Here is a 21,150-nt window from a genome sequence, read left to right on the forward strand (position 1 = left end):
CTTGAAATGTCTTTTTGTTCTTTTCCGTTCAGCCAGTTTAAGTTCCATGCAATCTTTAAGCTAGGAGGCTAATAATACAATTCTCTGCTTGCCCTTTTCAAAGGCACTTCAGCTTATAAACTCCATATCAGACATCCAAGCCCAGAAGACGCCACAGGCTTACAGGCACAGTCAGCGGATCCAGCCTGGGTTGGATCTCCCCTTGCAAGGCCCCCGGGTAACACCCGCGCGCTAGCGCCCGGCCGGGGAGATCACGTCCAGTGCGTTGGGAGGCGGAGCCACGGGTTCTGACGTCACGTGGCCGCGCCCCTGCCGCCCAGTTAGCTCCCGCGCCGCCCGCCATTTTGACTCCAGTGTCTCGTTTGCCGTCGGCAGCGTTGGGGGAACAGACTTGCTCCGCAGGCGCGAGGCTGGGTACAGGGTCTATTGTCTGTGTTTGACCGCGTACTTTGGTCTGAGACCTTCGGGAGCTTTCGCGGGGCAGTTAGCAGAAGCCGCAGCGGCCGCCCTCGCCCGTCTCCACTGCCCCAGCCCGGGAGGGACCAACCCCTCGTCACGCCCCTCAGCGTTCGCCACTCTCTTCTCTGTCGTTGGGTCCACATCGTATTCCCGGAATCAGACGGTGCCCCATAGATGGCCAGCTTTCCCCCGAGGGTCAACGAGAAAGAGATCGGTGAGGATTGGGACCGTGGGTGGGCGCGTGAGGGCCGGGGAAAGGCAGGGACTCCCCGGAGGAGGTTTGGGAGGAAGCGACTCCGAGTCTGAGGGAAGAGCTCGAGTGCGCCAGGGCCAGCCCAAGAGCTAGGAGGAGGAAGTCGCCTCGGTAGGAGTTGGTGGGGTGGGAGGGGGCGGGTAAACGTCACCGATGTGGATGCAGCACCTACTGTGCTCCCTCGCGGTTGCTGCGTGGCTGGGGCGGGCACGGAGCCCGGTTTCTTCGTCGGAGGTCCGCGCGGGGTTCTCGTCCTGGGGTTCCTGGCTCAGGACTTGACTGTCGAGTGGACAGGGAAGGGCCACTCAGGGACTTTAGGTTTACAATGGGGAAAACTAAACTTGTGGATTCCGAGCGGTAACGAAAGGAGGGGGTCCTCGTGTGTACCAACCACACTTAGATGAGAAATGAGACGGAAGAGGTCCCAACAGCCTGGCAAAAGTAATACGGTATTTTTTAAAATGTTGTGGCGTTAAGAAACGCAGCGGTTCGGGGGAGGAGACTCTTTCAGAATTATCTTTCAAACACATAAGGGAGGAGCTGGGCGGTTGGGTGGAGTGACCGAAGGAAAGCTTTTGTGCGGAAGAGGAAACTCTGGAAAGGCTTTTCTGGCTTAGTGTGTAGCCCTGGCCGGCCGAGTAAAGGGCAATTAGTGTTGAAGGTTGTGCGTCCACACCTGCTTAGTGGTTAAATAATGCACGTCGCATTATTTAAATCCTCTTTTAAAGTAAAATAACTGAAACAACGTTTGATGGTGTTGGGGGTGCTGTACATTGGCTGATACACTTAGCAAACACTGATCTTACTGTGTTAAGTAATAATTAGCTGTGGCCACTGAGCAGAGACCATTTACATTTTCCTACTCTTGAAGTGAATGTGTGCCTTTACTAAGTACAAGGATGAGTTATTTCTAGAGAAGGAAAGAAAGAGGCTGAAGTAGCCAAAACGCCCACTCTTTTCTATGTGGGTGAATTTTTATATCTAGAAACAGCTGTTTTAGAATTCTGGACTTGTTGTCTTAGGGATGATTGATTAGGAAGGGACTTTGACCCTGGTTTTAATAACCATTTTTAAAGATACAAACACAGAAAAAAAGGAAAAAAATTGCAGCAGAGTTCACACAGAAAAAAGAAAAAAAAATGCAAAGAACACAAAATTTGTGTCCAGTTATTTTTAGTGTATTTTAAGACTAGAAAGTATATCACGAAGTGGGACAAAGAACTCAAAAGTTCTTATCAGTTCAGTGGGTTTTCTTTTATTTCGCTACACCATAATGTTATAGACGAGTGATCTGCCTTTTTTTTAATCTGTATTTTACTTTCGTCGTGATAAACCATTTTGAAAACTTTGCGGTCCTGTTTTTTGTTTGTTTTCTCTTTTGAGACGGAGTTTTTGCTCTTGTTGCCCAGGCTGGAGTGCACGATCTTGGCTCACTGCAACCTCCGCCTCCCGGGTTCAAGCGATTCTCCTGCCTCAGCCTCCCGAGTAGCTGAGATTACAGGCATCGCCTCCACACCTGGCTAATTTTTGTGTTTTTAGTAGAGATGGGGTTTCTCCATGTTGGTCAGGCCGGTCTCGAACGGCCGACCTCAGGTGATCCGCCCGCCTCTGCCTCCCAAAGTGCTAGGATTACAGACTTCAGCCACCGCGCCCGGATTTCCGGTTCTGTTTTCTAAGAGATGGATAGCATACCTCCATGAAGTAGAACCATCCACTAAGTGTTCCCCCACCAGCCCCTGATTTCTCTTTTCTTTTCTTTTTTTCTTTCTTTCTTTTTTTTTTTTTTTTCTTATTTAAGTCTCAATGTTCCAGGATATGGTATAAAAGTTACTAGTACAAGGTTAAACATTTCTCCTGTGTAGCTTTTTAAATCTATGATTAACGATTTATGTTTTTTCTTTTCTTGGGTGTTAAAGCCAAGCCAAGTTTAGTTTCTTGAGGACATACAGAGAGTAGAGGCAAGATTCCATGAATGATCAAATAATTCTGTATGATGCTACTGCCCTCTTTCACAAGGCACAGCCATAGATCGTCCCTTTCTGGTTATGAAATTTTGGGGAGGAATGTAAAGAAGGAGGTAAATCTGATTTGCTTGGTTCAGCAGTGACTCAGATGATATGTTGTTATTTTACAGATATTAATAATGTAGTATTGTGTCTTATGGCTGATTTCCCGTGGCAGGCAGCCTTTCCGTTAACAAGGTCATTAAATCATACATTTCTGTAGCTAACATTAAACAGTTACAGATAATGTAATAAAGGTTTAACTTAAAAATTTTTTTTCAAAGCACTTTATTACAAACTTTGTGCTAGGTTTATAAAATTGTGCCAGTATTTAAATTGAGCGCTTAAAACATTTTATTAAAGTACCAAAGGCGATTTGATTTACCTGTTGTCCAGCAAAGAAACACAATCAAGGCAATTATTAGTAATTTTTAACAGATAAATGCATTTATTTGGCAGTTTTTATAATGGCTCTATTTCTTGAGTTTGTATATATTTGAGAATTATGTTATAAATATGTTATTATTTCATTGTCTCTGCTATCCGAACCAATTTGTTAGTAACTGTTACCGCTCTTTTTCTTTTTCTTTTTTTTCCTTTTGAGACTGAGTCTCGCTCTGTTGTCCAGGCTGGAGTGCAGTAGTGCAATCTCAGCTTACTGCAAGCTCCACCTCTTGGGGTCAAGCGATTTTCCTGCCTCACGGTTCCAAGTAGCTGGGATTACAGGTTCATGCCACCACACCCGGCTTATTTTTTGTATTTTTAGTACAGACGGTGGGGGGCGCGGGGGTGGTTCACCGTGTTGGCCAAGCTGGTCTGAAACTCCTGACCTCAGGTGATCCACCCTCCTCGGCCTCCCAAAGTGCTGGGATTACAGGCGGCCTCCCAAAGTGCTGGGATTACAGGCGTGAGCCACTGCCTCCGACCTACTCTTTTTTTTTTTTTTTTTTTTTGAGACAGAGTCTTGCTCTGTCACCCAAGCTGGAGTGTGGTGGTGAAATCTTGGCTCTCTGCAACCTCTGCCTCCTGGGCTCGAGCAATTCTGCCACTTCAGCCTGGGACTACAGGTGCATGCCATCACACTTGCTAATTTTAAAAGTTTTTTGTAGAGACGAGGTACTCTATATATCCCAGGCTGATCTCAAACTCATGGGCTCAAGTGATCCATTCACCTTGGCCTACCAGAGTATTGGGATTACCAGTATGCCTGTCCTATTACCACTGTACACAAGGTGTTCCATGATTGTGGTCAAGGTAGAAGAAAAATATAGAGTAACCTTAAAATACAATCTAGACTGGGCATGGTGGCTCATGCCTGTAATCCCAGCACTTTGGGAGGCTGAGGCAGACAGATCACCTGAGGTCAGGAGTTCAAGACCAGCCTGGCCAACATGGTGAAACTCCATCTCTACCAAAATATACAAAAATTAGCTGGGCGTGGTGGTGGGCACCATGATGGTGCATACCTATGATCTCAGCTACTCGGGAGGCTGAGGCAGGGAGAATTGCTTGAATCCGGGAGGTGGAGGTTGCAGTGAGCAGAGATCGTGCCACTGCACTCCAGCCTGGGCAACAGAGCGAGCCTCTGTCTCAAAAAAAAAAAAAAAGAAAAGAAAAAGAAAATCTTGTATGAGAAATTTAGTCTTGCTTATGCTTGCTAAGGGAGAGCTTAATTTTAGTCTCATTTGCTAGATGTTCTTGAAATTGAATGCAAGGGCTGTTCCTCATTGTATACAAGTTACATAAATATTCTCTGTAGAGACTTTTAAGTTGATTTTAAACTTGCTTCCCTTATATGTGAACTTAGCATTTTTTTCCCCTCCTAAAATTTATGAGTTTTAAAAGATAGATGTGGTTAAACAGGAATCCAAGTTAAAAAAAAAATATGCCTGATGCAGTGGCTCATGCCTTAATCTCACCGCTTTGGGAAACCAAGGTGGGAGGATCACTTGAGGCCAGAAGCTGGAGACCAGCCTGGGCAACATAGCAAGACCCTATCTATAAAAAATTGTTTTTTTGCCGGACGCGGTGGCTCATACCTGTAATCCGAGCACTTTGGGAGGCTGAGGCAGGTGGATCAAGAGATCAGTAGTTCGAGACCAGCCTGACCAACATGATGAAACCCCGTCTCTACTAAAAATACAAAAAATAATAATAACAATTAGGGCGTGGTGGTGCATGCCTGTAATCCCAGCTACTTGGGAGGCTGAGGCAGGAGAATTGCTTGAACCCGGGAGGCAAAGGTTACAATGAGCCAAGATCAAGCCGCTGCACTCCATCCTGGGCGACAGAACAAGACTCTGTCTTAAAAAAAAAGAAAAAAAAGTTTGTTTTTGTTTTTTTGTTTTTTTAAGTTAGCCAAGTGTGGGGGCATGTGCCCGTAGTCCCTGCTATAGCTACTCAAGAGGTTGAGGCAGGAGGATCATTTAAGCCTACGAGTTTGCCTCAGCACTCCAGCCTTGGCAACAGAGCAAGACCCTGTCTAAAAAAATTACGCAGGTAGGGGTTGCAAATTCAGAGGCCAGGGATATAAAGAACCCTGGTAAAAGGAACAAATAAGGCTGTGGGTTGGGAAAAATGTAAGGAAACCTGAGCAGCATGCTGTTTCTGAAATCATTTGTATGTTAAAAGTATCTGCAGGCATTTGAGGGTCACTAAGTTTGTGAATTTTGTATTAAGAAAGTTATGTGGCTCACACTTGTAATCCCAGTACTTTGGGAGGCTGAAGGTGGGAAGATCACTTGAGCCCAGGAGTTTGAGACAGCCTGGGCAACAAAGGGAGAACTTACCTCTACAAAAATAAAAACATTAACTGGGTGTGGTGGTGCATGTCTGTGGACCTAGCTGCTTGGGAGGCTGAGGAAGGAGGATCGCCTGAGCCTGGGAGGTCGAGGCTACAGTGCCCCGTTATTGTGCTACTGCACTCCAGCCTGGGTGACAGAGCGAGACCCTGACTCAAGAAAACAGAAAGTTATGTGACTGCCAGTAAAGTTAATGTCATCTTAAGCTGTGCTAATACGGGGTGGGTGGGTGGGTGAGGGCTTCTGCAGCTTTGATTAAACCACACCTGAAGTATTGTGGTTAGTTCTGGGTGCCACTTTGATGAGGGCCACTACTAACTAGAATTTATCCAGAAAGGTATGATGAAGTTAGGATGGGAAATGGACTTGAAACCATGTGATCTAAGGTATGATTGGAAGGATAGAGATCTTTTAGCCTGGTAAAAAGATTTCATTCATGGCTATCTTCAATATATAAATGTTATGAGGATAGCAGTAGGCTTATTCTCTTAGGTCAGAATCAGTACTGAGTGGGTAGAGTGGTACGAGGAAGATTTTGAGTCATTAAAAGCCGTCTCAGTTGCACCAAAATAGTGTAAGCCTAATTATGAATATCATAAAAACCACACCTATTTGTTAAGGTGTCAAGAGTTGGGCAGATAACATATTTAAATCACTGTAGAATGGGAGCATAAATGTGTGCTTTCATATTCATTCAATAAATATTTACTGAGCACCTGTCATATGCCAGGTGCTATGCTAACTATTGACGGAGCATACATTCAAACTGAACAAGTACGTTTTGGGTGTGTGTGTGTATATATGTGTATATATGTATGTGTCCATGTCCAGGTTCTCTAACTATAGCAGTGTAAGTGGTTCTTACATGAACAGCAGTACGTAGACTATATTAAAGGTTAGATGTTGGAAAGTTTAAACCAGAAATACATAAAAATTTATTATACACTGTACAATTGACCAGACAACTGACCACAAAATAGATAATAGGGAAAATTAAGACCAACCCAAAATAGGTGATACACTAATAAAGAAGCTCCTTTCCCCAAATTGAGAAAATTCTGAGTTTGCATGCATACATTGCAGTATGAGCTTGTTGATCATGCTTGTTATTAAATATGGAAGTAGTATTCTCCATATACTCTGGTAATATGCCAATTTTTGTTAGGAATACAAAATTTTAGTAATCTGAATTTAAAATTGTCCATTTTTTGTCCTTAAAAAACAAAATACTTCCATTTTTGAGTCAGTGTGAGGCCCATTAGGAAGACTCTTAGGGACCACTATTTGACAATCACAAATATAATGCATTTTGGTTTTATTTCTTTTTTTTTTTTTTAATGACAGAGTCTTCCTCTGTCACCCAGGCTGGAGTGCAGTGATGCAGTCATGGCTCACTACAGTCTCCACCTCCAAGGCTCAAGCAGTTCTTATGCCTCAGCCTTCCAAGAAGCTGGTATTACAGGCATGCTCCAGCATACCACCATGCCCAGCTATAATGCATTTTCTTTTATTTTAGCTTTTTTGTTTTTGAGACAGAGCAGAGTCTCACTCCACCCAGGCTAGAGTACAGTGGCACTTTCTTGGCTTATTGCAACCTCTGCCTCCTGGGTTCAGGCAGTTCTCTTACCTCATGCTGGGATTACAGGTGCCCAACACCACGCCCAGCTGATTTTTGTATTTTTGGTAGAGACAGGGTTTCACCATGTTGACCAGGCTGGTCTCGAACTCCAGACCTCAAGTGATCCACCTATCTCAGCCTCCCAAAATGTTGGGATTACAGGTGTAAGCAACCACACCAGGCCTATAATGCATTTCTAAAGCACTGGTTGGACTAGACAACCTTTAAGTCTCTTCTAGTTCTGAGGGTTTTGTGATTTTTATGACCTGGCCTGAAAAGGACACAAATACTTGTTTGGATAGCATATTTTATAGTGCTTTCCTTTGAGTAATGGTGTAATATTGTATTTTATAGTGAGGTATGGTTTTTGAAAGCTAAGAAATTTAATTTGGAAGATACTTTGCCAGCTAAGTTTAATTTCTTGCATCTTAAATGTTAATAATTTGATGAGAACATAATACAATGCAAAAGTTAGGACTTTTGTAATTGTTAAATCTAATTGGTCATTACATTATTATTACTTGACCAGTTTTTTTACTGAAACTTTCTTTAAAACTCTTGTATTGGGAAATTTTAGGGAAATCACTTTATCAAAACTTGGAGATAGTCATTATCATTAAGGGGTCTTCATATACTGCATACCCCCGGTTAGAGGATGGAATGCAGAACTCATTATACTTTATCTGCATGGAAGAAGGAAGAAACTCAATCCCAAAGTAATATGGAAGCAGTCTCACATGTATTGTTGGTTATATATGATATCAAGTATTTTTATTTTTCCTTTTAGTGAGATCACGTACTATAGGTGAACTTTTAGCTCCTGCAGCTCCTTTTGACAAGAAATGTGGTCGTGAAAATTGGACTGTTGCTTTTGCTCCAGATGGTTCATACTTTGCTTGGTCACAAGGACATCGCACAGTAAAACTTGTTCCGTGGTCCCAGTGCCTTCAGAACTTGTAAGACTTTTTCTTTTCTGTATTTTGTATCTGTTTGTGGAATTTACTATTTTCTCTCAGTGTAGGGTAATAAAAACATTTTGATATTTAAGTTTTACTTTATAGATGGTGTTGTGAGTTTTAATCATGGGCTGAATATATTTATTGGAAATTTTGTGTAAAGAATTCTTTGGGCCAGGCGCAGTGGCTCAGGCCGGTAATCCCAGCACTTTGGGAGAACAATGCAGGCAGATCACTTGAGGTCAGGAGTTTGAGACCAGCCTGGCCAATATGGTGAAACCCCATCTCTACTGAAAATACAAAGACTCGCTGGGCATGGTGTGGCACACCTGTAGTCCCAGCTACTCAGGAGGCTGAGGCAGAAGAATTGCTTGAACCCAGGAGTCGGAGGTTGCAGTGAGTCAAGATAGCACCACTGCATTCCAGCCTGGGTGACGGAGCCAAACTCTGTCTCAAAAAAAAAAAAAAAAGAATTGTCTGGTCTTATTTATACATTAAGTTTTTCTGTACATTAAAGTCAGATTGTGTCTAACAAATGCATATATATAGTGTTGTGCCAGAGCAGGTGACTTCTGTGATGTGAAGCTTTTTGGATTCACTTGGATTTTACAACATGTTGGATAACTGATGCATAGTAGTAGAGACAGGGGTTTCACCATTTTGGCCAGGCTGGTCTCGAACTCCTGACTTCAGCTGATCCACCCTCCTCGGCCTCCCAAAGTGCTAGGATTACAAGCGTGAGCCACCAAGCCTGGGCCTTTGTTGTTGTTGTTTTTGTTTTTAATGGACATATGGTCCCTCTGCTTGGGTAAATTGAGTTTGGATGTTTGTTGAATGTTTTTCTAAAATGTATAATATGCTATATTGGATCTTTCCCTGTTTTTTTTTTGTATCTAGTAGACCTTCATGGTTATAGTCACTAATGTTCTCATTACGTATTACTTGAGGTCTAGAACCTATGGGAAACTGGTCATGGTTTGAGGATTTTTTTTCTCCCTTAAGGCAATTTTCTGGTATCAGCTTGACCATATCTTAAGTTACTGGGTTTTTTTTGTTTGGTTGGTTGGTTTTTGCTTATTTATATTTGTGTTTTTAGGTTGAAGGAGCACCAGTTGATACGGTGGTTTTGAGGAAATTTTGGGAGGCAAATAAGTTATAATATAAATTGCTTTATTGTTGAACTTACTACTCAGTCACTGAGAATTTCTATTAATGACCTGAATTTATTCGGTCCTTCTCTCATAGTTCCAATAGCAACCTTTCCCTTCCTATCTATAGGATTATATTGTTATTTGGTGTCATTATAACAACACTGAGGTTATTTTAACAAACAGTTGTAATTATTCAATGTCCAGAGGAGTCCAGAGTGAATAATAATACAATTTCCATCTGACTTCCCCCACCCCAGTCTCTTGCATGGCACCAAGAATGTTACCAATTCAAGCAGTTTAAGATTGCCAAGACAAAATAGTGATGGTGGTCAGAAAAATAAGCCTCGTGAACATATTATAGACTGTGGAGATATAGTCTGGAGTCTCGCTTTTGGGTCGTCAGTTCCAGAAAAACAGAGTCGCTGTGTAAATATAGAATGGCATCGCTTCAGATTTGGACAAGATCAGCTACTTCTTGCTACAGGGTTGAACAATGGGCGTATCAAAATATGGGATGTATATACAGGTATGGATTCATAGTTTTTAAAGCAAATGTATTATTTTGTGATGCAGGGCACTACTCATAGGCACTGGAATTAGGTTTTGAGGATTTCAGCTTACTGAAAAGCAAGAATTGATGACATAAGTGTGTCTTTATAATTTGACCTGAATATCACCTTCTTCAGCTCATCATTTTAATTTAGGAAAATGATAAGAGTTCGTATTGCTTCATCACTCTTAAGAGAGTAGTATAGTAGGAAAGGCTTTTCTAGGGAATGTTTAATTAGTTGTCCTTTATAACCTAGTTACTTAGTTAATGACTCACATGGTCAAGGTGTTTTGTGCTTTTTCAATGATTGATAGCTTAGAGGTTTTCAAGGTCAATCAAATTTCAACAATCATTATCTCAACTTGGAAAGGCTTAGTGAAAGTTTAGATAGGTTGAGAAGTTAAATTCTTTGGGCGTCTAAAAATCAATGTGTTGCTTATTGCCTAAAACACTTTCTGGTATGTAATATTACTCAAAAATGTAAAGGATTTTTAAAGAAGCATTAAAACAACATATACATTAGAACATAACAAGTGATACTAACATAGGTGATAATGAGTCAGAATTTGGGTTCTTGAAAAAAGTAGGATGAACACATAGATTTTCTTAGAAAACAAAGCTCTTAGGCCAGGCGCAGTGGCACAAGCCTGTAATCCCAGCACTTTGGGAGGCCGAGACGGGCGGATCACGAGGTCAGGAGATCGAGACCATCCTGGCTAACACGGTGAAACCCCGTCTCTGCTAAAAATACAAAAAACTAGCCGGGCGAGGTGGTGGGTGCCTGTAGTCCCAGCTACTCAGGAGGCTGAGGCAGGAGAATGGTGTAAACTCAGGAGGCGGAGCTTGCAGTGAGCTGAGATCTGGCCACTGCACTTCAGCCTGGGCGACAGAGCAAGACTCCGTCTCAAAAAAAAAAAAAAAAACAAAGCTCTTACGGTATTATTTAAATACAGTTTTTTCATTGGGATCATGTTTGAAAACTAAAGTTGTTGTGGGATAACATGAATCTTTGGGGGAGCTTAACATTTCCTAGGCCAGGGAAATAACAAGCAAGAAATAATTTGATTTTATATTTTAAAGTTCATGCCTGTAATTCCAGCACTTTGGGAGGCCAAAACTGGGGGATCACTTGAGCCCAGGAGTTCTAGACAAGCCTGGGCAACATGGTGAGACTCCATCACTACAAAAAAAAAAAAGCGAGCCATGGTGACTTGTAACTATAGTTCCAACTATTTCGGAGGCTGAGGTAGGCGGATTGCTTGAACCTAGGAGGTGGAGGCTGTAGTGAGCCAAGATTGTGCCATTGCACTCCAGCCTGAATGACAGAGTGAGACCCTGTCTCAAGAAAAATAAGAACAAAACAAAAACATTAATACTGTCTTTTTTGTCCCTTTTCTATCGTATTTAGGAAAACTCCTCCTTAACTTGGTAGATCATACTGAAGTGGTCAGAGATTTAACTTTTGCTCCAGATGGAAGCTTGATCCTGGTGTCAGCTTCAAGAGACAAAACTCTCAGAGTGTGGGACCTGAAAGATGATGGTATGTCTTTTTTTCCCAACTATGAACTAGGATTCGTTTCTTGATACTACTATTGAGAGGTATTGGGAACATTTGGGGCATTTGACTTTAAAAATGGCATGTGATCAAAGTTCCTTTTCTCTGCCTAACATTTTGGTTCCTTTCCTGAATAGGTCAAAGAAAAACATAAATGTGACCCAGAATAGGAGCCAACAGTTATTCGAAGTAAATGATCTGATATTCAGAAACTCATAGATCTGTATCAACTATCTGAGGACCAAATGTGGATCAGATTTAGGGTTTTATGGAACCAGTCTGTTTATGTCCCCTTAGGGAGGGTTATTAACTTATTGCATTGGCTTAGGGAAAATTTAGGTAGATCTTGAAATAACTTAGTATCTGATAAAATTTAAATTAAAACATGACCTACATACCAGAATTTATAATACGTAAATATGAGTAAGCATTATAATAAATTGGCTAGGTTAAGACATGCTTGTATAAAAAGTGAAAGATTTACTGTCCAATACAATAGAAAGATATGTTGGTGTCAAGTACTCACCTTTCTCTAAGCCTTACAAAGTTTTGGAGATGCCACCTCATTTGAGATGAGCATCTTTTCCCCTTTCTTAGTCCCTAATGAAAGATTTATATGTTTAACTAAAACCTTAAATTTAAGGTCTGTTGGTGCTCTAACAGCCTCAAGCTAGAGGTTAACAGGCTTGCCTAGGGGTAATAAAGCTTTAATTGATTTAGTAGGAAACAAAACCCTCAGATCTGGAGATGTTCCAGCTGATAAGTAGTAACCATTCCTTAATAAAATACTATGCTAACATTAACAAGTCATGAAGGACCTTCTCTGCATTTTATCTGCTCAGCTGTTGAGGTGCAAAGGGATCCCAACAGTTGAAATATTTTAATAATTTTTATTTTCTTTTGCATATCGAATGATGCTTGCTTATCTCAAACTAATTTCAGCAGTGTACATGTTTTAAGAACATAGGCTTAGTAAAATATAAGCTCCAAGATAGTAGGGTCCTTGCCTTATTTCCAGCTATATCCTCAGTGCCGGCATAGGGCCTGGCATGCATAGGCACTCAGTAAGTTTTTGTAAAACTAAGAGTTCAGTATACTTAAGCATAGCTGTGTGCTGTGGGCATAATACACAAGGACTTTGGAGTGGGTTGTAGGTTTTCAAAAAGGAAGAATGAAAAGGCATTTTGAAGATGGTCAAGTTTCTTAACCTTGCTGTTGTGTTCTAGTTCCTTAACTTTTAAAATAAGGGGATTGAACTAAAAATTTGGTCTTCTATAGATGGGGTGGGGCTGGGGTGTCCCAGACTTTTTCTGTCACTTAGGCTGGAGTTCTGTGGTGCCATCTCAGCTCACTGCAGCCTCTGCCTCCCAGGTTCAAGTAATTCTTGTGCCTCAGCCTCCCAAGTAGCTAGGATTACCGGCATGCACCACCATGCCTGGCTAATTTTTTTAATGTTTTTTTTAGTAGCAATGAGTTTCACCCTGTTGGCCAGACTAGTCTCGAACTCCTGGCCTCAAGCTATCCACTCACCTCAGCCTCCCGAAGTGTTGGAATTACAGACAAGAGCCATCGCGCCAGGCCCCAGACGACTTCTTGAAGTGCTAGATGTTAAATATTCGAGGCTTGTGAACCATGCTGTCTGCTGTAGAGCACAACGTAAACACACGGACAGGATTGTGTTCCAGTAAAATTTAAAATAAGCAGCTGGTGTATGTCAGTAACCCTTGTTATAGATAAATTGCTTTCAGCTATAAATGTTTGTGATCCTTTGATTTACTGCTGTTTTGAAATACTGCTCATTTGAAGTGGATTCTAGGGTTAATACAGATTATTTCTTTTGTTCAGGAAACATGATGAAAGTATTGAGGGGGCATCAGAATTGGGTGTACAGCTGTGCATTCTCTCCTGACTCTTCTATGCTGTGTTCAGTCGGAGCCAGTAAAGCAGTATGTGTCAAAGTTCTTGTACATTCACTGTGAATTGGATTATGATAATGTGTGCATAATCATTTTAAATCTAAGTAACCTATGAAGTTTGTGCTCGGTGTCATGAATATTTTAAATGTTTTATTTCATGATGGGGGAGAATTTGCATGAAGGAAATTAAATATAGTTATTGATTGCCAAGTGAGAAGTTGGATTGTTTTTAGAGATAATAGAAAATGAGGGGCATATCAGGGTTTTCTTTTTTTTTGTTTTTTTTGTTTTTTTTGTTGTTTGTAAGTCTAGAAAAGTTTATGTGCTGTAGAAGAGATCTAGTCTATATGTTAAGACATTCCTTTGCTAATTATTTTCTTCTCTGTTGTTCTATTTTTTTTGGTCCAGTTTGCTGTTTTTAAAGTTTTGAGTCCCAGCTGGTCCTGTACATTTAACTGAAAAAAAGTAACTTACAGTAATATAAAAATAGCAATCATGTATGTCCTAGAGTTAAGGTATAGGTGAAATTTGATACTATTTGTCTTACATAGCATACCTATAGACAGCTTAAGTAAAGTGACTGTTAAGAGGGTTATGCTTATTGATGAACTCTTTTAGTTGTTTACCATTTCTAAGTTAGTATAGTTAAATTGATCTCAGTAGCTAAAAATATTTATAAAATGGTTGAAGTCCAAATACATGTGATAATTAAAATGCACTTTGAATTAATGGAGGGTGGGAGACTAGTTGAAATGCATTTTATTTACCCAAGGAGTATGTTAAAATGATAGTTATAAATGTTGGAAGTTTAAAACAAGATACTCAGTTTAGTTCTTTACAAATCATAAGAAGAACAAAATTAGATGTTGACATTGCTGTTTTAGGCTGTGTGTTTTCCATATGCTTCTTGCTTTCCCTGTCACAGGTGGTGGCAGCAATATTGGTGTGATTGAGGTTATGCTGGCACCACTCGCACACAGGCGCACAATGGTGTTAGCTGGGCAGAAAGAGTGGCATCTCTGGCTACCGGGCTGGGGGCGACCTTTACCATAGGATGAAGTAACCTTGCATTCGGCTGCAAGGTGTACTGTACGTACACAGGTGCTGGTCGATGTCCACTTTCTGCTTTTCTTTCTTTCTTTTTTCTTTTTTAAGTAATTTTCCCCACAGTAAAATTCACTGACTCCTAAGTAAATTGATTTTCCAGTTTTATGGATTTGGGAGTCTGACAAGTGAAACCAATTTAATATAAAGTGTTTGGCTTTCAAATGGTTTCTCTGTGCTGTTTTTTGGAATTCTTTAAAATTCCAGAGATATCTTACATCTTTGATTCAATTTAAAATTTGTACTTATTTTCTTTTAGAAATAATGTATTATGTCTGTGCAGAAAAAAAAAAAAAAAAAGCAAAAAGGATTGCTTTACTCCAAGAGGAGAGATTGTCTTATTAGGATAAACCTCTAAGCTCACATTTAATATAACAGACTGAAGTAAACATTAGAATCCTATTTAGAGCTATTCTGCACAGTTAACTACTAATCTTTAGAATCTAAAATTGTATGTGAACTTATTCTTAAATAATTGAACCATTTTATACTTCAAATGACTTATGATTGTGGTCAGTTTGGGAAAAATAAGATGGTTAAATTTTGATTTATTGAAATGTAACTATTATTTTCATAAAATAGCATTTTCATTTTGTAATGTGGTTTAACATCCTTGTTGTTTGCCAAAGAAATTTCATTTGGCTGTGAATATTCTATTTGCTTGCAGTATCTGTTTCTCTTCCTAGGCTCAAGTTGGTGACCCAAGCCTATTGTAAACAAGTGATTATCTCAAAGGGAGATGCCAATGGAGTAACAATTTGTTAAACTTACGTTTTCTGTCTGTATATTTTTTTAAAAATCTGGTAGTTTCTGGAAAAAAAGAGAAGGGGGTTTGTAGTACTTAACCCTATTTATTTCCGTATATTTTAGTTAATTAGTTTTTGGAATAAATGGATTTCAGTATAGCTTTGTGGTTAAATTGCATTGCCTTTATTTTATGTTTAGGCTTATTTTTAAATTAACATTTAACAGAAACATTTGAAATAGAATTTGCATGTCTGCCTTAATTAACTTAAAGACTGATTTTAATCTGACTATGACACTGAGCATATTCTTTAAATTACTCATAATTTATAATGCTTAATATAATCTTAATTAAATTTAGCAGTTTTAGTTTAAGATGTGCCATTTTGTCCTCTGTGTGTCTGAATGAAGCTATAACATTTGCCTTTTTATTGCAGGTTTTCCTTTGGAATATGGATAAATACACCATGATACGGAAGCTAGAAGGACATCACCATGATGTGGTAGCTTGTGACTTTTCTCCTGATGGAGCATTACTGGCTACTGCATCTTACGATACTCGAGTATATATCTGGGATCCACATGATGGAGACATTCTGATGGAATTTGGGTGGGTACAACATGAATTATTTTAGTCTATAATTCATCTCTGCTTATCAAGTTATGTGAATAATTAGAATCACCAACATATGAAACCTAAAATTACTGTCTATTGTAATTTAAAATGTTAGTATTATTTAAGCCCTTGACTAATGGAAAGCTTTAGATATAAATTCTAAAAATAAATTTGGCTGTCTTGATACAAGTCTTGCTGCTTAACAGTACCCAGCTATCTATAGAAGTACTAATTATGTTTAGAGTTTTTGGAGAAAAACAGTTACAACCAAAGTTTTTTTTGTTGTTGTTGTTTTTTTTTTGTTTGTTTGTTTGAGACAGTCTTGCTCTGTCGCGGGGCTAGAGTGCAGTGGCGCGATCTCGGCTCACTGCAGCCTCCACCTCCTGGGTTCAAGCAGTTCTCCTGCCTCAGCCTCCTGAGTAGCTGGGACTACAGGCGCGTGCCACCACACCTAGCTAATTTTTGTATTTTTAGTAGAGACGGTTTCACCATGTTGGCCAGGATGGTCTCAATCTCTTGACCTCATGATCCACCTGTCTCGGCCTCCCAAAGTGTTGGGATTACAGGCGTGAGCCACTGTCCCCGACCATAAAATATTAATTCTTTTCAGGTGACTTATAATTTGGATGTATCATTTCTACTCAGTCTTCTCAGTTATATTAACTAAAGCTACTTTAAACACTATTCAAAGACAGATGTACTTTGTACCTGGGTAATTTTGTTTTCTTGAAGTGACTGATATCCACTGAAAACATGTATTTGACCTCAGGCACCTGTTTCCCCCACCTACTCCAATATTTGCTGGAGGAGCAAATGACCGGTGGGTACGATCTGTATCTTTTAGCCATGATGGACTGCATATTGCAAGCCTTGCTGATGATAAGTAAGTATGTGCATTATAGCTTGACTGACTTACCTTTACCTTTTACATTCTTAAGCCTTAAAGCCTTTCTGCAGTTAAGAGTTTTAATGTCTCTTCCTCAACACGAGCCCCTGGGAGATTTTGTTGTATCTTAAAGAATATCAGCCAGAACAGTTATCTGTGTAAACTAAAGATAATGCATGCCTCTCCTCTCCCTGTGTTTCTTGTTTAACTTGTTTAGGCATAGTGGGTTGATTTTTAGTCAGCTTTTAGCCCAGCTTATAGAGATTTTTTAAAGTAATGTCTTAAAGGTTGAAGCAGAAGGAAATTTCTAAAGTGAAACAAATAATAAAACCAAAAGAATTACAAATAAGTAATAATTTGTATCCACCACGATTGAGACTAGAATATGAAATATCACATGAATGAGATGTGCTGCTTATTGGTAAGAAGCAGAAACTAGTTGCAATCATCTCATTTTCACATCCTTTTATCATTACAGTGTTCATGCATATAGCATTGAGTAGTTTGGTAACATCAGTTCATAAGGCAACTCTTCTCTTTCCAGAATATTAGCAAACTTACGGAGAGAGGTTTTTTTTTGTTTGTCCGCAACCATTGTTTTCCTGTTTGCTCAGATAGATTCTGCATATTAGTTCTCTGCTGTATTTGTAGACACATTCAGCCTAGGTGAAAAGCTTTTTTTCTTTTCCTGTTTTTTTGTTTGTTTGTTTTTGGGAGACAGGGTCTTGCCTCGTTGCCCTAGGTTATAGTGCAGTGGCAAATCACATCTCACCACAACCTTGATTTTCTGGGCTCAGGTGATCCTCCCACCTCAGCCTTCCGAGTAGCTTGCACCACAGGGGTACACTACCACACCTGGCTAATGTTTTAAAAAAAATTTTTGTGGAGACACAGGCTCCTGATGTTGCCCAAGCTGGTCTTAAAGTCCTGGGCTCAAGCAGTCTACGCACCTCAGCCTCCCAAAGTGTGTAGGATTATGTTTGTGAGCTACCAGGCCCACCTAGCTTTAAAAAATGTCTTGGGAAAAGGGTGAAACAGACTAGAAGTTGATTATATTGTAAGTGTGGGAAAGTAAGGAGAAAGCTTCCAGGTGTGAACATTCTAGGTTTGAACACTGGGAAGGAGGAAAGGCAACCATGCATTGTAGTCTCTTAAGTGAAAGTTTATCCAGTTTACCAACTGGTATTACAGACCTTAAAATATTTTATAATTGTATAAATCAAGTTACAATAATTGCCTGTTGGTGTGATTTGTGTATTTTGTGACTTATAACTCAATGGTGTTTCTTTCTAAATTTTAAAAAAGTTGCTTTTACCTTATATTTTCTACAAGACAACTAAATAATTTATTTTGTTTTCAGAATGGTGAGGTTCTGGAGAATTGATGAGGATTATCCAGTGCAAGTTGCACCTTTGAGCAATGGTCTTTGCTGTGCCTTCTCTACTGATGGCAGTGTTTTAGCTGCTGGGTAAATCTATTCTCTTTTTTTTTTTTTGAGATGAAGTCCCCCAGGCTGGAGTATAATGGTGCAATCTCTGCTCACTGTAGCCTCCGTCTCCCAGTTCAAGGAGATTCTCTTGCCTCAGCCTCCTGAGTAGCTGGGACTACAGGTGCACACCACCACTCCTGGCTAATTTGTTTGTTTATTTGTTTTTCCAGTAGAGTCGGGGTTTCACCATGTTGGCCTGGCTGGTCTCAAACTCCTGACCCTGACCTCAAGTGATCTTCCCACCTCAGCTTCCCACAGTGCTGGGATTACAGGCTTGAGCCACCACACCTGGCTTTCTTTAAGGGGCAACTTAAGGTGGCTTTTAGCAGCTAGTAGTTTATTGTTAGTAAAATTCTAATAAGTATTCTTATATAGTAGTGTTACCTTGTTATAGAATACATCATTGATTAGTTCTTCCTAGTTGGGTTTTAATGTGAAGTTTGTGACTCCAGTACTCACATGTATTGGATGATAGTTGTTTGAGCTGTAGCGACATTGAAATACATATACCTGGGTGACTAACCATGTGCTTTGTTTCTGTTTAGGACACATGACGGAAGTGTGTATTTTTGGGCCACTCCACGGCAGGTCCCTAGCCTGCAACATTTATGTCGCATGTCAATCCGAAGAGTGATGCCCACCCAAGAAGTCCAGGAGCTGCCAGTTCCTTCCAAGCTTTTGGAGTTTCTCTCCTATCGTATTTAGAAGATTCTGCCTTCCCTAGTAGTAGGGACTGACAGAATACACTTAACACAAACCTCAAGCTTTACTGACTTCAATTATCTGTTTTTAAAGACATAGAAGATTTATTTAATTTGATATGTTCTTGTACTGCATTTTGATCAGTTGAGCTTTTAAAATATTATTTATAGACAATAGAAATACTTCTGAACATATCAAAAATAAACTTTTTAAAAGATGTAACTGTGAAAACATATACATACATGTATATATTTAGATATAAGCTGCTATATGTTGAGTGGACCCTTTTGCTTTTCTGATTTTTAGTTCTGACATGATGTGTTGCTTCAGTAGAGCCACAATATGTATCTTTGCTGTAAAGCATAAGGAATTTTTAAATTCTGGGACACTGAGTTAGATGGTAAATATTGTCTTAAGAAAGTTGAATTGGGTGAGGTGTGGCAGCTCACGCTTGTAATCCCATCAGTTTGGGAGGCTGAGGCGGGCAGATCACCTGAGGTCAGCAGTTTGAGAGCAGCCAGGCAAACATGACGAAACTGTCTCTACTAAAAATACAAAAAAAAAAAAAAAATTGGCCAGGCGTGGTAGTGCGCACCTGTAGTCCCAGCTACTTGGGAGGCTGAGGCAGGAGAATTGCTTGAACCCAGGAGGCGGAGGTTGCAGTGAGCCAAGATCACACACTGCGCTCCAGCCTGGGCAACACAGCGAGACTCCATCTCAAAAAAAATAGTTGTGTTGCGTCATACAAAATGTATTTGGTTTTGTTGGAGAGTGTCAGACTGACCTGGAAGTGAAACACAGTTTATGTACAGGGAAAGGATTTTATTATCCTTAGGAGTGTCATCCAAGACATAGAGCTTGAATGTGACATTATTTAAAAACAACAACAAAGAAGGCAGAGCCAGGATATAACTAGAAAAAGGATGTCTTTTTTATTACTCCCCCTCTAAACACTGCTGCTGCCTTAATTTTAGAAAGCAGCTTACTAGTTTACCCTTGTGGTATAAAGTATTATAAATTGTTGTGAATTTGAAAAGTCCATATACTGTATTACTGCTAAATATGTTGTTTGTACTAAGGGACAATTATTTTAAGACCACAGATTTAAAAAAAAAAAACTCTGTGTTTCTGCAGGGGATGATATTGGTGAGTTGCCAAAGAAGCAATACAGTATATCTGCTTTTGCCTTCTGTTATCTTACCTGCAGATATTAAGAATGTATGCATTATGTAAAATGCTCAATTATATATTTTTGTTGAGTTTTTTTAATTAAAGACTTGTAAAACAGTATATTGCAAATGTTTCTTAAATAGGTTAGGTGGAGTACTTTCTATCTGTCTCCATTGTAAGATTGATGGTACACCATGGGCAAATCAAGCAAAAAGGACAATGAATAAAGAATGCAGGACTCAGGCGCTGCTCTAGAGTTCATTCAAGGCTCCCCGAGTGCAGCAACTCTTATGGTGGTTTTGTTTTTGGGAGAACTGTTGTGATAATGCGTATTTTAAAAGCATAGGGAAGCTCTAGAACACAGGAAAGTGACTACTAAGTAAAAGAAAAATATCTCTTAGTGGGGAACTACCAGCCTATAGTAAGCCTATCTGGTTAAAGTAGTTATTATAAAAATCTAGCAGTCTGGGTCCTTTGAGAAGGCATAAAAAAAGCAAAACTCCTATGAGCCATGTGTGATTTTGAAGACTCATTTCCACTGAGAAATTATTTGGAAGTTCCTATGGTTAGCTCTGTTAAGGAATGTGAAGATTTGTAGGCGGTGTAGGTTATCAATTTGAAGGCCAGTAGAAAATCTGCTCAAGTTACTTCTTGAGGATCATCTATATTTTACAAAAAGAAGCACAAGAAGCATCTAATCTTTATACTTCTTGTGACTTTTTTTCCCCTGTATTTTACTTGGTAATATATCAGCTTTATAATTTTAAAATATGCTGGCCAGGCACAGTGGCTCACACCTGTAGTCCCAGCACTTTGGGAGGCCAAGGCAGGTGGATCACTTAAGGCCAGGAGTTCATGACCAGCCTGACCAAATAGTGAAACCCCTGTCTCTACTAAAATTATAAAAATTAGCCGGGCATGGTGGCGGGTGCGTGTACTCCTAGCTACTTAGGAGACTGAGGCAAGAGAATTGCTTGAACTGGAGAAATGGAGTTTGCAGTAAGCTGAGATTGTGCAACTGCACTCCAGCCTGGGTGACAGTGAGACTCTAAATAAATAAATAAATAAGATACCATTACTTTTCACACCAGTGCATTATTTTTACTTTCCACACTAACATATCCAGTCAAGTAAAAAGAACAGTCTTTTTTTTTTATTTTTTGAGGCTCACAGTTAC

General features: G+C 39.9%; 1 protein-coding gene across 2 annotated transcripts; it reads left to right on the top strand.

Annotated features, from left to right (window-relative positions):
- Positions 1 to 260: 260 nt before the first annotated feature.
- WSB1 (WD repeat and SOCS box containing 1) lies at positions 261 to 20,093 on the top strand. 2 transcript variants are annotated; one of them, XM_010383499.2, is made up of 9 exons: positions 261 to 673; positions 7,922 to 8,090; positions 9,499 to 9,767; positions 11,200 to 11,331; positions 13,192 to 13,292; positions 15,548 to 15,720; positions 16,496 to 16,609; positions 17,973 to 18,080; positions 18,647 to 20,093. In XM_010383499.2, exons 1-9 carry the CDS (start codon positions 634 to 636, stop codon positions 18,804 to 18,806), a joined length of 1,266 nt encoding a protein of 421 aa, XP_010381801.1. In that variant the 5' UTR covers positions 261 to 633; the 3' UTR covers positions 18,807 to 20,093. The 2 variants fall into 2 exon arrangements, 1 of the variants encoding a protein (XP_010381801.1); XR_004054854.1 differs by having other exon boundaries at positions 324 to 673; positions 14,188 to 15,720.
- The last annotated feature ends 1,057 nt before the right edge of the window (positions 20,094 to 21,150 follow it).

This window comes from Rhinopithecus roxellana, chromosome 19, assembly GCF_007565055.1.
Source record: "Rhinopithecus roxellana isolate Shanxi Qingling chromosome 19, ASM756505v1, whole genome shotgun sequence".
NCBI classification, from domain to species: domain Eukaryota; kingdom Metazoa; phylum Chordata; class Mammalia; order Primates; family Cercopithecidae; genus Rhinopithecus; species Rhinopithecus roxellana.